At 39.4% G+C, this 19,003-nt stretch overlaps 1 protein-coding gene across 1 annotated transcript; it reads right to left on the bottom strand.

Moving 5' to 3' along the window:
• Positions 1–708: 708 nt before the first annotated feature.
• Positions 709–17,962, bottom strand: LOC139476042 (uncharacterized). Its single transcript, XM_071259281.1, has 7 exons — positions 17,908–17,962; positions 14,109–14,534; positions 12,545–12,886; positions 12,414–12,449; positions 1,708–1,752; positions 1,070–1,160; positions 709–925 (listed from the first exon to the last, which is right to left on the bottom strand). Exons 1-7 carry the CDS (start codon positions 17,960–17,962, stop codon positions 709–711), a joined length of 1,212 nt encoding a protein of 403 aa, XP_071115382.1.
• Between the last annotated feature and the right edge of the window lie 1,041 nt (positions 17,963–19,003).

Consider the following 19,003-nt stretch of genomic DNA (forward strand, 5'->3'; position numbering starts at 1 on the left):
CGGTGTCTGTTCAATCCGTCTGAGGCCATGTTGTCCATTTTAAACTACAGCGTGGTATCTCAGTGGGTTAAGCCCGGACTAGTAGCCACAAACATGCATGAACGTGAAGATCAGGGGTACAATAGGTCAACCAATGCTTGGTCTTTGCTTGTCGTAAGAGGCGACTTTGCTTGTCGTAAGAGGCGACTTTGCTTGTCGTAAGATGCGACCAACGGGATCGGGTGGTCAGGCTCGCTGACTTGGTTGATGCATGTCATCGGTCCAAATTGCGTGGATCGATGCTCATGATGTCAATCACATGTTTATCCGATCTATACTCGATTATTTACAGACCGACGTCATACAGCTGGAATATTGCTGAGTTCGGCGTTTAACAACAAACAAACAAACAAACAAAGCATGCACGTCTATAATTTAAGTAAAACATAATCTTGAACGCGACGTTAAACCCCATTTGACATCACCACATACTATAAATGTCACTAAATGATCACCACGTCAAAAAGTAAACGTTACAAATGACATGGATGAGGAATTCCACATTCCATTAGATGACGCTATCAATGTTAATGTCAGGTGTGGTCACTAACGATATCGACAATAGAAGATGCAAAATGGTCTGTAAAAACACTGTCTCCTTAATAATAGTGCAATAAACAAAGCAAGACGAGGCATTGACACTATTTCAGCAAGGCTGGCAAGGCTGGTTTATCGTGTCTGTCGGTGAACAGGCACCAGGTAACAATCATTGCATCCTGCTGTTCCCTGGTCACGTGGGTCATCCGGCATGTGGTAGGGAGGTTCAGCAGCATCTCCTTCTGGTGATCCGATTGGCTGCTGGACACGTGACTCATCCGGTTGAGAGTAGTAGACCACGCCCTTATCGCCTCCTTCGTTGGACACGGAGCCCGCGTGTCCTGACCTCCTGAAACACGATAATGCTCAGTCACGCACAGGGTCTTTCAGAACGAATGGATAATATTGTTGTGTTTCTGCTTTTGTTGATATGTCTCACAAGATGTTTACATTATGACAAATACTAGTTCAAGTCCGTGTTCTTATTGTTTACCTTTTAACACAAATAGCCATGATGAAACCAACAGAGACAAACCCTGTGACAAAGCCAACACACACAAACACAATCTGGGTGTGACGTTCACCTGCAATGAAAAGGAAACAATGGAAATATGTTATCCAGGACAAAACAGAACATCCTGACGTCGGAGTGCCTGAGGACAGATTAGACCCGTAAAGATCCGGGGTAGACTTGGTCTTCAGCAACCCATGTTTGCCGTAAAAGGCGACTATGCTTGTCATATAGCTAGAATATTGCTGAGTTTGGCGTTAAACAACAAACAAACAACTGAAGACAAAACTTCGCGCATAAGACCCCAACATGATGCAGTTCACAGAAAATAACCCATTTACTGGAATCATCGAGTATGGTTGCAGTGTGACCTGGAGTCATAATTAGGAGGATTTATTTTTTAAAACGACCATCAGTGGATTACTGAACTGCCACAAAACACAACGTGACATTACGAGATACGATGCCTCAGCGTAATCATCAATCTATGCCCGTCCCAGCCTCCCCTCCCGAAATGCGTTCACGATTTACTTGTAAAATATGTAGATATTAACCACCTGCCACAGATGTAGTGATAAATACAATAGTACTATTGTCTTAATAATTCAAACACTCTTCACCTGACGAAGATCGTAGCGCCACATGTGTGTCACCAGTCTCTGATTCTGAAACAATTTTCACAAAATGATATGGGAGCACATAGATCAATATAATAACAATGTAGGACAAAGAAGTCCAGTTTGACCAACTCAAGTTTTAAACTATGTTTTTCTTTTCAATTGACGTTTTCTCATTCGAAAAAAAGGAAATAAGATGTCAGAAGAATGTATTCATTGAACCATGCCCGATAAACATTGTAATACATAACAATATATTTTGACTTACATTTTGTTTCGTCTCCAAATACAACATGCCCTGAATGGTCTAGGAAGCTCAACTCCGCTGCTTGCAACTTACACTACTGCCTAAAAGTTCATTCCCCTAACACGCGTTGAGAACGCGTGTAACACGCATGTGACACGGGTGCTCAACGGGTTGCACACGGGGTGAGCACCCGTTGGACACGGGTGTGCAACGGGTGTGCGTCGCGTGTGCAACCCGTTGCACACGCGTGTGCCACGCGTGTAACACGGGACCGGGTTCCAGTTGAAGTTGACAAATTTATCAAATGAATAGTGAGATAAAACAAAACAGTGAGATGTGAAATTTGAGTTAATGAGCGGCCATTGAGCTGTGCTCACCAGACCGTAAATACAAGTTCGGCCCATCTTAATTAGTGTTCGGTTGCTAGACTTTTATGGCATGAACCATTCCACTAGGGTCCAGTCTAGCCATTGTGGCTAGCCGACAGTAGAACAGTAGTGAATTTAGATGCAAGTTTATTGCTAGGGGAACCCCCGTGTTGACACGATTGTCGCGGGTTGATAAATGTTCGCCATTAATAAAATGATTGTGTGTGGATTTGCGAACATATTCATTTGCCCACACGAGTCATTCCATTTGATTGCAAATATAACGTTTTTCGTTCGCCAAATTTATGCTTTAGACAGTACAATTATGATATAGCCGTCACCACTACTAATGTCTCATTATTTCACGTAGGAATATGTCCCATTTCCCCACACCCCACTTTCTGTGTTGTATTTTGAAAGAATAAATAAAAGAAGGTTTTGTGTGGGACACTTTTATACTAATTATAAGAGGATGTTGTAAATGAATATGAACAGCCATGCTGTCTGACAGTTGATAGAATTTGAGATCTTCACAATCACCGGGTGTGACCATGTTGACAGAATCTCGTTAGGGTTTGTGATTTTTACATTTGCCCAATGACCATGGTGAGTATTTCTGGGGATACCAAACGTAACAGTTTATTATTAGAGGTTGTGAGTACCTATACCACGTAGATAGGATATCTTTAGGATTTTAATCCTTCTTTGAGAGGCATTTAGAAGTTGGAGTACTACGTTAGGAGAAGATTTATGGGTGACTTTAATCCTTTCTTTCTCTGTGGGTAATCCTTTCATGTTGATTGGAGGAAGTCACTCAACCAGGTCATGACAGGTCGTGAGTTTACTCACTAACTACTGTGAGCGTTTTTGGCATGACATCTTTTCTTGTATAAACATAGAAACGATGCTCACTCACTCACTGTTAATCTTCTGCAGTTTGCTGGCAAAGTGGGGATAAACCTCAGTGTCAAAGACGATCAAATCCTCAGATCCTCAGATCCGACCTCCAAACACACGGGTTTCGGAGTCCATACCACACAACCAACTAAAACCACACAATCCTTCCGACTCCCAAATAACCAATCAATATTCACGGCCGAACTAATGGGCATGGCCTCAGCCCTCCACAATCAAGAATCCAAAAACAACCAAAAAATCCTAATACTTACTGACTCCCTAAGTGGACTACAAGCCCTCCAAAACAAAAATACCAAAAACCGACCTAAATTAATAAATCAAATACTTAAAAGCTCCAACGACCTAACAAAAGCAGGCAAACAAATAACCTTCTTGTGGATACCCGCCCACGTAGGAATATACGGTAATGAAAACGCCGATAAAGCAGCTAAACTATCCCTCAAAATCCCAGAAATAAGCTTAAACTTACCCATCTCAAAATCAGAAATTAAAAGTGTAAACAAACAAAAAATCACAAAAAAATGGCATAACCTATATCTAAACTCAAATAGCCAAATCAAAAGAGTGCTCAGCAAACCACTAACCAAACCAAAAATTCTCCATCCATCAAAAAAAATCGACAGAGTAATCACTAAACTCCAAACAGGACACACCAACCTAAATAACCACCTAAAAAAATTTAAAAAACACACTACAGGTAACTGCCCACACTGCAAACAACCAGAAACCCCAGAACACGCACTCATCCACTGCACACACTACCTAACACATCGAACCGCATTACAAACCACCCTCAATCTAAACAAGGCTCTCACTCTAGAAGCAATACTAAACCCACAAAATAAACTAGAAAACTTCAAGGCCTTAGGCGTATTCTTAATCAAAACGGAACTAATAAAACGCATCTAAAACCATAATAACCTACCAAATCAAAATCACATAAACAAACAATCATCCACCATACCCAGCTCCCTTAGTTCTCCTCCCCAACCCCATCGGCATCTATTCCAAATCTCAAAATTCCCAAATTCTATATAAGCAACCCCTAAAGCCCCCTCTTGGGTTGCACAGACCACCCTCGCCCCTTTCGGAAACACATTAAATGGCCTGGCCGGGCCCGTGTGCGAAATACGCATCAGTCGGAAAGCGCACGTTAAATCTCCAAAGTAAGTAAGTAAGTAAGTACGATCAAATTTAGTTCGAATCCTTGTTTATATGTGACATCTCCCAAATGGGGACATTTTCATAAACTTGGCAAGTGATGATGAATTTTAATATTAATATTATTATAGTTTATGAAATTGTTAATAAAACTTTAATAAAATTGTGCTTCACTCTCACGAAAAATATATTGTCTGTGAGTAAATTTATATGTCACGTTACATCGGCATTTTTCAGTGATATTGGGACTACATGAAACATGGCTGGTTTTACATTTCTGATACAGGTGCTTGACTGACTGAGTAGTTCATGATCAATAAGATATATTTAAATCAGTCACGTTTGCAACAATAGATGAATAAGTTGATACATTTGGACCGCAGTTACCGATTACCAACTTAAGACATAGAGACAGGGAGGAGATATATAACCAAACCTATGATCCTGTTGAGACAGTTGACAGTTAGAACGTTGGATTAAATGACAGTAACTAATTTGAACATTCCCCAGTTATATCATAAAATACATCATAACTCATAACAGTCCGAGAGACAGCTTCCAGACTTATACTAGTATTGGAGGGACAATAGCTTTTGACAGTTTAAAAGTAAACTCACCTTAAGGTGCTTGGCAAGTCAAAACTTACCTCCCTGTATATGTTTTTTAGGTTTGACAGCAACTATGCTTGTAGATTTCATACATAGACATGATTGGTTAGCTAGATGTTATTACAATAAGCGAAAATGTCTTAAAAGTCCACAGTTTGTTTAAAAGTACAAAAAGTGTGTTATAGATCTATCAACGTTTTCTTTTATTGAACATAATATTTGCACTATATTGCTGTAAGCTGTAAATAATCTAGCCTCCCCATGTACGTAACTTACATATATCTATGTATGACCAGAACAGCAAATAAAGTTCTGGTAGATAGGTACCTCGGAGATTTAACGTGCGCTTTCCGACTTTAGCCTATCTCGCACACGGGGAAGCACTTATACTATTAGGGTAAAAAAGCGTAATGATTAAATAAAGAAGTGCAAACACACACACACACACACACACACACACACACACACACACACACACACAAAAAAAAAATAAAAATAAAAAAAAATAAAGTTTAGTCCTTGTAGTAGTCTCTTGGTCAGCTTCTCATCCTGGGGGTCGGGATTCTGGTAGAGACTCTTGGCAAGGAGGGCGGCGGTATTGGCGACGAAGTGGTTTGAGGTCGGTACGCCACTACTCTGGAAGAAGTGGTACAAGTCTGTGTAGTTTGTGATGTCTTACTCGATGTCCTGTCCCCCCTTCTTGTGCACCATGACGAAAGGGACTCCTTGTTTGGCGTAGAGATATTCCTTTGGGGTGTTGATCTGGTCAACCTTGAGATCCGACCGGGACTTGTAGTGGTTGATCGGAATGTCTGATTTTTCCACTAGTAAATAAAGTTCTTTGGTATGACCTCTTTTATCCCTGCTGACGTTATCCTAATGTTCAATTTCAGTCTGCCTCACCAAGCGTAAGAAAGCATTGTACATGATAAACCACACTGATGCAATTTTCTATATATATATTTGTAGATATGAAGCATTCTAGTTAATTGTGGATACACTGGGCAGACAGAATTGTGTTTATTTCCAGGCCATCCTGATCGTCGTTTACTACTATAAGGTGAATGGTTGGAGGCAAGATCAAAGGCGCCGCACAGCATTTATTAGATAACAGACGGGGTCGTCCGTTTCGCTTTGAACAACCACCCCACCTGTCTGTAGGAGTTATATAATCAGTGCGCAAATAACTGTGTCAAGTCCACTGCCGGGCTGATGCGGTGTCAGTGTCAGCGATGAACATGAATGCCCAAATCATAGACCTGTAGCACTCACAAGTTGCTTAGCCAAAATATTTGAAAAGTGTATATTCAATTCTCTGATAACAGCAAATATAACCTTAGAAAAAGATTCAACATACAAACAATCAAATGTAGAACACAGACCTATGCTTATTATCATTTCTTCTGGATATGATCAACCTGCGGAACCCTCTATCCGATGAAGTAACTAATGCTCGCTCATTAAAAGAAATCAAATCCTCAATTAATCGTTCTGATGCAATTATTAATAATTTTGACTACAAATATTTTCATAGATCATGCCAAATTGTCCACTGTCGCCTTAGGCTCGGCTGCAGTGACTTAAACGCTGATAAGTTTAGACGACATGTATCAGACATACCAGACTGCACTTGTGGATATCACCTTGAAGATGCAATTCACTTTTTCTATAACTGTTAAAAAATACGATAATATCAGAAACACTGTGTATTTCTACACACATGGGTATGGTCTAAACATGATATTACATGGCAGTAGTTAAGCAGTTCTACAAACATGACTCTTCTTAAATCAGTTCATGACATCATTGTCAAAAGCAAAAGGTTTGAGTAGCTTAATTTTATGCATGTAGTAAAGGAAAACTGCATTACCTTATTTCACAGACACCACTTGCTTCAGTGTACTGGCTTCGTGTATTTCATTTGTGCATTTTGTATGTTTATGTTCATCACTCTCTTATATATATATATCCAGCTGTTGTTAAGTTGTTACCTGGAGAGGTATTACATAAGCAAGTTTTGCTTGTTTACCGATCCAAATTTCTTTTGAAATAAAAATACGTTTAAGCCAACACAGCTAACCCTAAAACACATGATTGTAAACTATTCAAAAAGGAGCACTAATCTCTGGCTTCTTCTCGGGTGTCGAACTCAAACTCAAACTCATTTATTCTTAGAATAACATGACATACAATTATCTACAATTTTTATTATGTACAATTTAACAAAAATAATAAAAATAGGATACGTGGATACTAATACAATTTACCAATTGTATTGTACACATTGTTAAGGAATTTAGATAGGCCTTTTAGATTTCTTACACTGTTAGTGGTCATAATTTTCTTAAATGTTTGGAAACTTAAGATATTGCTTATTTAAGAGTTCATATCGCCGTTGGTGTAAAGCTTCACATCGGAATGAATAATGCAATTCATCTCCCACAGCGATAGAATCACAGAGTGGACACTGGCTGTCTTCCCTGGGAATGTTAAGCCATCGACCAGTTTCAACTGGTAATCCTTGGTTAGAAAGTTCTGAATTTTAGTATTGGGAGAAATATTGATTTTAAGAGCAGTAGATATTTCGCAAATGAAGGTTGATTCTTCAGGTGGTTACAGGCCGGCAAAGCCACATTTCGAAAATACATAGCCCAAATTGATGTGGCGCTCCCGGCAATGGTTATGGTTGCGTGATTGTATAATGTGGCTCTCGCGGCTATGCTGTCAAAACATGCTTTGTGATTCTAACAGGTTACCGTATATAACGAAACAAGTCTTGTTTTCTCATTTCTTATTCAACAAGGATAACATATTCATCAAAACTTTACATTGATGAATATGAATAGCATATGAATATCATAATGGATCATAACTGCAGATGAAGGAGGTCGCCCACGTGGTCAGCATATTCCATCTCACTCAGGTGTTGGTTCAGGAGCTGGATCTTGAGGGACGCAATACGTGCATCGATTGCCTTGTACTTCTTTCTTCGTGAAGGTTCTGACCACTGGTGAGAGAGTCTCAGGACTGCAACCTCTTTGAGTGACTGCTCTCGCTGAAATAGCTTCACTACCTCGTAGATGTTCGGGTGGCACTTCTTGGCAAGTTTCTTTATCTTGTTGTGCCACCCTTCCAGGTGATTGTTGGTACGGTGGCCTTGGTTTTCGAAATGGTTCCAAATCTCTGGCATGAAGGCCTGTCCTTGAACCCAACTGGTTGTCACGGAGTCCATGAAGGCAGTCACTTTAGGGCCAGCAGGAGAGTCAGCAATGGTATCAAGCCACACATCATCCACCTTGTCATGAGGTACTAGAGGTCGATGGGGTTGGGGAGGAGAACTAAGGGAGAACTACGGGAGCTGGGTATGGTGGATGATTGTTTGTTTATGTGGTTTTGATTTGGTAGGTTATTATGGTTTTAGATGCGTTTTATTAGTTCCGTTTTGATTAAGAATACGCCTAAGGCCTTGAATTTTTCTAGTTTATTTTGTGGGTTAAGTATTGCTTCTAGAGTGAGAGCCTTGTTTAGATTGAGGGTGGTTTGTAATTTAAATGTGGGACATTCATTTAAAGGTATCGGTAATCGGATTAATTAATTACCCGCTAGAATAGGTGAAATGCACTCAGCTGAAAATGTGGCTCTACCGGCAATAGCCATTTCTGAAATGTGGCGCTCCCGGCTAGACACCCTTCAGGTAATACGACCTAGCTGCCGTGAGTCAATTTGCTCGTTAACGCAACCGAGCGTGACAAGAGACTGGGCTACCAGTCTGCAAGGACAGCTAAATAAACTTACGCATTTTTGAAAACTGATTGGTTACCCGTGATCTATGAAGATTTCAACAAAGGGCGCATGGTAATTAATTTCTTCAGCCTAAACAAACAGACAAATAACGGCGAAAGCTCATCGGATGTCGTTATTTGGAAATACCCCTGATTGTTACAGTTTGATAATAAAAAAAAGTATCCCTGAGTGAAAGCATTTGCGGATTTCGGATTGCGTTGATGATACAATTACTACTCCCTTGTTGTCATCCACATTTTCTGGTATAACCCTACACTTCTGCATTTGTCGTAATTCACATGCTGCTCAGTTAATGAATTTATATTATGTATACTCAGTTGTAGCACCACTCAGATTACCGGATAAAGGTTCAAATTTGGTCTTTCTTGTACCTGGGGTAATTATTTAATCTAAATCCAGGTTTGAAGTGAGGTGGAATGTGAATTATGCACGTGGCAGCCCAGCAAGAGATGTATGATCAGTTGATTTACTTTTTTTTGTAAATCAACTGATCATTCCCAGACATCAAAGGGTCAACAGGAAATACGTTGATTGATTAATTACTGTTATCTTGCACAGTGGATATGTCAAAAGTAAGTGTTTACATGTGAAGGTAGGGTTACTAAACCTAGGGAATACACTCATATCATGGCGTGAAGTACAGATGTAAAAACAACATACTTTGTTCAAAGGGTAACCGATAATACACTGACTGGTTGTTCATTGTTATCTAACTCAATGTATGTTTTTAAGAACCGTGGACATTATAAAAATAGTTGCCACGTGGGCTTTCTCAGCTAACTTGGCACCTATGTGAAACAATTGAAACAAACTAAGTGATCAGTTAAGAAACAGACACGGGTTATAATATTCGATACATTTAAATAACGTTTAAAAACGATGTATTTAAATATTTTAATATATTTCATATATATTCCAAATATTGTTTCCAAATAATTATTATTAAAGTATTTTATTCTCACATAGACATTTGACATCGAATAAGTATTTTTGTACAGCTGCAGACGCAATGGATATTGTTCCTTTATGTTGATATTCCCGGATACATTATAACTTTGGTAGGTTGTAATAATGATATTTGCATTTTGTTTTCATTCATTCGCTGCAGCTTTGAACAGAATCATTCTTGTTCCTTTCCATTTGGTTGGGAAGTTTTTCGATGCGCGATAGACGTTGTTTCACAAGTATTTTCTTTTGTAAGCGTGTATATGTTACAGTCAATGTGTAAAATATGATTCACTCAGGCAATTTATTAAATATCTAAATATTTCAGTCATTTTACAAATTGACTGAATAATCCATTCATTTATTTAACCGACTGACTAAAAATGATAAAGACGACCAAAAGAGCTTAAACACATCACAATATATTAATTATGCTAAGAAAAGAAGCCCAACAATACAGAACTGTACTTGGTGATGATATTAAACATAAACAAATATTTGGAATTCGTTATCATATTAATAAAGATGGACATATTTTTCAGTTAATTTGTAAAATAAACTGAATATTTAGGCGTTTAATACATTTCCTTAGTGAAATCTGTTTACATTTTGAATGTAAACATATACACACGGTAAAATAAGCAATGTGCAGATGAAATATTTACTTTGTGTTGCAAGTCAAAATAGTGTACACGAAGATCGCACAATTACCAAGCAAGTGACTTATCAAAACTGCATCACCATTACCGATGCTCCCCACAAATATACCTACATTTCAAAAACTGTATTTCATTTTTGTTGATCAGTGTGACCATATGTGCTTCTACTTTCAATAAAAATGCGCTTACGAATGGCGAGCACAGGTCGCGAACAAGTCTAGATTTCTGCTATATCATCCGGGTACTCACTGAGAAAATACAGTAATGCACAGGTAACAACTACTCCCGCGGAATTGCTTTAGATCAGTGCTCTTTTGTACGTTGAAATACTATATATTGTGAATGCCAAAATGATGTATCAAGGATCAAGCAGAAGATACATTGACCGTTGCACTGGGAGTTTATTCAACAGACCGTGAAAATAACACTGCTGTATCTTATTATTTATTTTAGATGACGCAGTCAAAGCTCACTTCTCCTGGCGGTCATTATCGAACGGCCAGCTAAAACACAACCCCGCGCTTACGTCTACAGGTCTCTTCCTGTAGTACGGTAATTAGTATTCTCTCCCTCAAGTGTATCCTCAATGATATAACCCACCGTCATTAATTACATGCTGCTCTTTTCCAGCCTCACGGCTATGGAGCTGTGATTAAGAGTCCAAGTCATCATAAAGTAATTAGGGTCCAACAAAAACAATGCGCCGCCAAACCTCATACATATTATCACTGAAAGTCGTACTACAGACGGTTAATGTCAAATCACAATAAAAGCATTTCAATTGCAATAACATGTTCCAGGACCATGTATTCTCTTAACACCATCGGATTTAGAAGCAATGGTCGTATAAAACAAAACACATCTATTTGATCACAACAGTATTCATGTTATTCCCACAAAATCACATAAAGAAAGGAAACATTAGGAAATACATGTGCATTATCATTTTTCGTCAGGATAACAAAATTTTCTCTCCTTGTTACCACCTCCAGGTTCAGCTTAAGACGGGTCCTCCTTTGGTCAAAAGTTTGTTCCCCCTCTAATGAGTGTGTCACGCGTTGCACACGAGTGGCGGACGGGGTGCACACCCGTGTGCAACGCGTTGCACACGGGTATCACACGCGTGACCAACCCGATGCACACTGGTTGCGTAACGCGTTGCCCATGCGTGTAAGGGGAATGAACTTCTAGGCAGTAGTGTACAACAGCTAATAGCATTATTAGAAACTCCCTATTTATTATGGTTGAGAAAGAAGTGCCTCCTTCGCTTGATGCGATTCACCTGTTTTAATCAGATATGGAAGAAGAATAACTTGGTGAATTTGGAATAAATAAACTTGAGTCTCTCCAACAGACCATAGAGTATATAGCTTATTACACAATCACATTCTCATCCCATCAGCTCGTGGTAAGTAAGTTACCATACTTTATACATACGTGATAGATTATTTTTCATTTCCTTAGCACTGTACGTTGATACTAATAACGTTTCGTTTTTTCGTTGGTGTCAATCTAACTTTCAAATAATGCAAGCTTAATTTTGTGAATAATTATGCTGAATGAGTGAGCGAGCATATATAGACAAGTAGAAATAGTGAGTGAGTGAGTGAGTATGGCATTACGCCACTATTACGCAATATCATGGCGGGGGACACCAGAAATGGGCTTCAGTCATTGTACCCATGTCGGGAATCGAACCCAGGTCTTCGGCGTGACGAGCGAACGCTTTAACCAGTAGTCTACCCCACCGCCCCTCCAAGTATAATAATTATGCTGAATGACTGAGCTAGCATATATAGACAAGAAGAAATAGTGAGTGAGTGAGTGAGTATGGCATTACACCACTATTACGCAATATCATGGCGGGGGACACCAGAAATGGGCTTCAGTCATTGTACCCATGTCGGGAATCGAACCCAGGTCTTCGGCGTGACGAGCGAACGCTTTAACCAGTAGTCTACCCCACCGCCTCTCCAAGTAGAAATAGCAAAGGACATACCCTTACATGTGACTGTAACGTAAGAGCCGTTGTGTCCTGTAGAAAAGGAAGATAATTAATTAACGAAGACGTTTAATTTTAATGATAACATTACACGATTTGTCATCAAAGGTGCCTTATTAAATAATTACCTTCCAGTCTCATCCATATCTTGTCAGGGAGATAGTCACGGATAACGTCCACCTGTAAACTCCACTCTGATTGGCTGATGGTAATCTCCTCCATGAAGTGGACTGCCAGGTCGCCACCATGGATTGTGTACACTGTACGTGTCTTGTCCCTGATGGACAGTGTGGTCACGTGGCTGTTGCCCAGTCTGACGTCCAGTAGGGTGACGCGGCTCGCAGCTCCACTGACTGTACAGGTGCTGGTGCTTGTTTCCAGAGATGACATCTTCAGTCGGTTGCTGCTGATGTAGACCTCCTTGCCTGTTTTGGTCTTGCTGTCACACAACAAGACACTGGAAACTTGGTCTGAAAAGTCATATCACGATTGATAAGTTCTTCATGAGGAGGGTTGGTCGGGTAGCCTAGTGGTTAAAGCATTCGCTCGTCACGCTGAAGACCCGGGTTCGATTCCCGATATCGGTAGATTCTGAACCCCGTCGTGATATTGCTGGAATATTGCTAAAAGCGGTATAAAACCACACTCACTCACTCACTCACTGTATGAGGAGTCATAAATATGATTTGTTAACAAGGGATGATGCTTTGCTTTAAACATGATAAATAGGAAAGTATATAATCAATGATTATAGTCGTATTTGCATATGTGAATATAAGTACGCACATCTGAAACTATGTATATGTAATTATATATTCATGCATACACTCCTTCGGAAATATACAACGCTTAAATATTAATTTATACATTGTGATAAATGGTAAGACAACTGCAGTAGGGTTTCCAGCTGCCAGTGACAAATCCCCGTGTTCAGCATGTTCCTTGAACACTTGCCACGTGGAGATTCCGGCTTAGAATAGATCCCCAGCAACCTTTGTCGAGCGAGGCGACTTAATATTGGGCCGACCGTCGTACAGCTCGAATATTGTTAATTGCTGCATTTAACGACAAACAAACCACTTTACTTTGGAGTATCAGATATTTGGGTCAACGTGTTATCAAGAGTACAACACGATTACAGAAAGGAATAAAACAGAGAGCAACATATAGACTTGAATGGTTAGAATAGTCTGGTCAATTGGCAGTTTCGGTACGTTTGCTTCGTGACGTGCAGTATCCACTATTGTAGTATGTGAGCCAATCTATGTAATGAGCATCATCTTGAAAACTAGTGCACAAAGACGTTGTTTCAGTGGTAACATGGCACAAACTATAGTCTCGCTTAAAGTTAAAAATCTTCACTATATGTCCCTGTAAATGGCAGACTGTAATTTACCTTTAACACACTGATGCATCACCACCAGATGTGACGGGCGTTTCTTTCTCTCTCCTACTGGGAGGTCCTTCAGACCATGGATAGCGTTATCCAAACAAATAACCTTTTGGAGTGTCGTCACATGTTTTAGGTCAGTCTGTTATTACGTGTGCAATATGAATGCAGAAAGGAATGAAACAGAATATATAATACAAATGTGAGTGGTGAGGGTAGGACCACAACGTCTACAACGTGGAGCATACTCTTAACATTAAAACCTGCTCTAAACATTTCCATAGCTATATCACGCTCTTTACCTTGGACACACTGATTCAATACCACCAGATGTGACGGGCGTTTCTTTCTCTCTCCCACTGGGAGGTCCTTCAGACCATGGATAGAGGAACTCGTGTCACTCTCCAGGATACAGTACCTCTTCTGACTACACTCCTCCAGGACCTCCGTGATCGCTGCGTGATAAGCCCTCTTTTGATGCACATCAGACGTGATTAATAAACACCCTCCAACGTCATATAATTCATCATTGAATTTTTCTACACAGGATCTGTCGTCTGCAAACCTGTCGTCGCCGTAATTACTTGCATGAGCTCTTTGCAAGATGTGTTTGACCAACACTGATGCATTTCTGTGACACTTGATCTCTTTACTCCCCTCATTGTAACAAACGCTAATAACGTCCCCTTCTATTTCTGCCACATTCACTTTGTCACAAATGATGGAACCTGAAGTATAACAGAAAAAAGGTGCATGAGATTATTTCACAAAGATTATTGATTTGTATTTTGAATTCAGGAACAGGGAAGTTCAGGACAACGTCAGTGTGAAGAGTGAGTATACATTCAACGTCGCATTGCCAAGAAGAGAGTTACGCAGTTTTCAATGTGCAGAAATAAAGAAAGTTTATGACAAATACGGCTGACCTAAACAAGTATTAGGCACCTCTCAGAGGACAAAACGGTATACCTTGAAGCAGTGGCATATGATACATTCCATCCCTGACAAGAAACTCCCCCAGACATTAACTCACCCACTCTGCATATAAGATTGACAGGAAATAGAGAAAATGAACATTTCCTGTTATTGATCGCAGGGAAAATATTTACTAAAATTCTGATTTCAGTGTCTAATATTTCTCTTTAACATTCATCAAATATCTTAATAGAATATGCATCGCCAGTGAAAATAGTTTTGTTTGAAGCCTTATTCAACACTTCATCAAGAAAATCTGAAGATAGTCAGGGAGGAGGTCTGGGATTGTGTTTTGAGACCAGATATTTTTTCAGCTATAGATGCAATACCAGATATTATTTATACATAAAGCTATGAGCCCAAATATATATATATATACAAAAATGAGGTAAATGTTCACTTGGTGTACATGTAATATATAATAAAATAATAAAGTCCACGTTAGTCCATCATCTTCTTTATATCAGTTTCACACATAGTACTTTCGCTGCCTCATGACAGCTCTTCAGTGTAACTGACAATGACATATTATGACGTCATACTTATGATGACGTCATAAATTACAACTGTGACGTCATAATGTATTTACACACTCCAGCGATGACACCAAGTTATTTAACAATTGTAGGGAGACATTTGAATTAAATATACAGTATTTGTAAAGTAAAGGTGCAACATTTACGATTGAAATGACAAATCTATCAATACATTCTAGAGTTCAATTTGAGTTTCATCAATTGGATAAACATTTGTTCTTTTTCAAGTCTCAGCTGCTTGTTACTTGTATACAATTTATAAAACGGAAAAATAGTAAATTTCCCGTTTCCGCAATCATCAATGTGTTTGCTGACACTTAAGCATCGAACATCAGGGTCTCTAATCTGCTGTTTGTGTACAGTGACTCTATCTTTTAATTCCATGCGGGTTTCACCGATGTAGTTTTCGCCGCATCCCGAACATCTCATAACATACACCACATCTTTGCTGCGGCAGTTCATGTCGGCTTTCACATTGAAACCCTTGCCATTTGCAAAAAGGAAAGTAATACCTTCACTTATGATGTTACACGTGCCGCATCTTGGTGTGTTACATCTGCTTACACATGGTACACTCTCTGTACAAGAATATTTGGATGGACAAAGACTTTGCTTCAGATTTTTTGGTTGCCTGGTACTTTTTATAATTTTAAATTTATTCAGTCCTTGTTTCATTTTATCGCTTTGCTGTAGAATTAGGAGGTTGTCCCTTATGACTGGCATGATATCACAGTTATTAAGATTGAAGGTGGACACAAACGCTATAATTTGATCGCCCCCAGATTTTTCATTAGGTTTCAGGAGAGTATGTCTTGGAATTTTTAACGACTTTTCTATTGCGTCATTTATGACGCGAAGCGGATATCCTAGTTTCCTGAGATACCCAATCAATTCTTTCAATCTTAAATCTCTTTTATCCCTTTCCGACACGATGGTACATACTCTCCGTACAAGTGAATAAGGAATGTTAGTTCGTGTATGCCTGGGGTGACATGAACCAAATTGTAGGTATTGATGGGTGTCCGTTGGTTTTTAGTAGATATCAGTTTTCAAGTTAGTATCTTCCTTAACTACAAGGACGTCCAGAAATGGATTTTCGCTCTCGCTAGACTCCATAGTAAAACTGATGGAAGGATGGAGCGTATTAATAATATCCAGAAAAATGACTAAATTTTCACGAGTTGAGAGCCAAACTAAAAAACAGTCGTCCAAGAATCGCTTCCAAGTTTCGCGCACATGTTTGGCAATGGATTCTGAGATGGAATCGTGTACCTTTCTGTAAAGAATATCCTCTATATAGCCCATCACAAGTGTAGCGTATGTTGGGGCGACTTTCGTTCCCATGGCCGTTCCCTTTCTTTGATGATAGAATTTTCCGTTGAAACAGAAGGTATTATATATATTTTTAAACACATATGCAGCAATGTCACATTGGTAGACAATTTCTGTATTTTTCCAAAAATGTGAAGCATGATTATTTTTTTCACGATTTTTCGGGGACAGTTTATTTTTTTGCGATAAAATAACACCCCAACCCCAACCCCAACCCCAGGTTCTCCTCCCATATTAAGCTGAAAGCCTTAATGTAACTGGAATGTTTAACGAGCGTTAAATCCCACTCACTCACTCACTCACTCACTCATACGAAGCACAGTCACTTTTTCCGATTTAATTCCGGATTTAAAAATGTCACATAGTGAATAATAATAAACCATTGATTATATCACATAAAAATAAATTTATTATTACAACACGAACTGAATTTGCTTTTAAAGGAGGTTGTTATATATCCGGATTGTTTATTGAGTCAGTTAAGATTAGAATTAAAACTGCTTTGAAAATTATGTCAGTTATATCTCAGTGATTACTAACAAGAAGTCAACAATATATCAATTCAACTGTAAATTACTATAAACGATAAGTGACATGCTACAAATAATTCATAATTCACAGCAGTTATTCATATGGTATCAGTACATCCTTCGTATTTGAGTTTCAGAGGTTAATACAGCACCGTTAATAATTTGACTCAACTTACCACCCTCCTCTACATTTGCATTCCTTGTCCAAACAATCTGATGTTTTACCATCAAGAACAATTTCAAAAAGAGCATGCGTGTAGGTTATGTATATTATCAGTTACAGTCAACATCGGAATTGGCAAAGTTGGATAAAATAAATTATAAAAACCACACGAAATCATATTCAACAACACTACACATAGGAATAATTGTTAGTTTGTTTGTTTGTGTGTTGTTTAACGCCGCTCCCAGCAATATTCCAACTATATGACGGCGGTCTGATCTAAACAATTAATTGACTGACATCATGAGCAACGGTCCACGCCGTCGGGGTACGATAACACAAATCACCAACCCTTATCGCTCGGTCTCCTCTTACGACAAGCATCGAGCTACGCAATTGGAAACTAAATCTGCGAGATTCACCAACCGAGCCTAAGACAAGCATAGGTTGCTGAAGACCTATCCTAACCCGGATCTTCACTTGTCCCAGTGAATAATGATAATACGATTTGAAGGATTCTTATAGTTGGTTCTATCAGGATGCAACAGTGTAGACATCTACTTACAAAGACAGGAATTCGCCAGTAACACCAATAATCCAAACACGCTGACCGTCTCCATGGCTGTACGCGAATCATTTGAGTTAATATTTCCCTATCAATTGTGATCGTGAGTCATATGCAGCCGGTTTCAGATATTGTTATGTCTTTCTACACTTGAATAGAATGTTGAATCTGTCAAAATCCCGCCTTGAAGTTTCAGGCTCTATAATTGAAACGGATCTGATATGCAGTCCCGTCATTTGTGTCTTCCTTGTCGGCCGGACACAGGCTCGTTAAACAACTAAACCAAATGTCTATTTCCAAAAGAGCAGGAGCTGTGTACTGTCGTGAATTAAAGACACAAAACCTTTCCATATTCAAAGGCGACTGTGCTTGTCGTAAGAGGCGACCAACGGGATCATGTGGAAAGGCATGCTGACTTGGTTGATGCATGTCATCGTATCCCAATTGCATTGATCGATGCTTTTGATGTCAATCACTGGATTCTCTTGTCCAGCCTCTATAACTTACAGACCGCCGTCATATAGCTGGAATATTGCTGAGTGCGGCGTTAAACAACAAATATAGAAACAATCATAAGGTTTTATGCGTCCCTCGTTAGTTTTTCGGAAGGCGCATTAAACGACTTGTACCCCTCGTGATACTGATACAACTTATGTTGGGCGTAAAAGGAAAATGAGGGATACAAATTATATGTAAAGATCACTAAAAATCAGTGATGACACCAGGTGTTCGCGAGTGAAGCTTTCTCCTGGTACTGGGCAATATACTTTCGCTTTTATTCTTGATAGTTAGACTAGGTCCGGAGTAACCTATGCCTGTCTCGGGAGGCGACAGGAGGGATCGGGTGGCTTGCCTCGGCTGATTGCATGCATCGGTTCCCGAAGGGTTTGGGCGTCTCTCATAATGTCAGTGACTTGTTTTTCGATAATTTACAGGATGCTATGATGTAGCTTGTTCTGTTTGTTGTCGAGGTCTACGTCTGCTGAACTGTGTCCATTGTGTAGAACTCAGATGAAACCCACGACCACAGGTAAATTAGTGTCAAACAGAGGACTACAATCAAGGCGTATGTGGGATTCGAACATTCCATCATCGG

The sequence above is a fragment of the Haliotis cracherodii genome, unplaced genomic scaffold (assembly GCF_022045235.1).
Source record: "Haliotis cracherodii isolate W230 unplaced genomic scaffold, xgHalCrac1.p SCAF_3, whole genome shotgun sequence".
Lineage (NCBI taxonomy): Eukaryota > Metazoa > Mollusca > Gastropoda > Lepetellida > Haliotidae > Haliotis > Haliotis cracherodii.

Coding starts and splice junctions, on each gene's coding strand:
- LOC139476042 (XM_071259281.1), bottom strand. CDS start 17,962: ATGGAGACGGTCAGCGTGTTTGGATTATTGGTGTTACTGGCGAATTCC. Junction 14,535..17,907: donor ACTGGCGAATTCCTGTCTTT/GTAAGTAGATGT, acceptor GTTATACTTCAG/GTTCCATCATTTGTGACAAA. Junction 12,450..12,544: donor GATATGGATGAGACTGGAAG/GTAATTATTTAA, acceptor CCTTTTCTACAG/GACACAACGGCTCTTACGTT.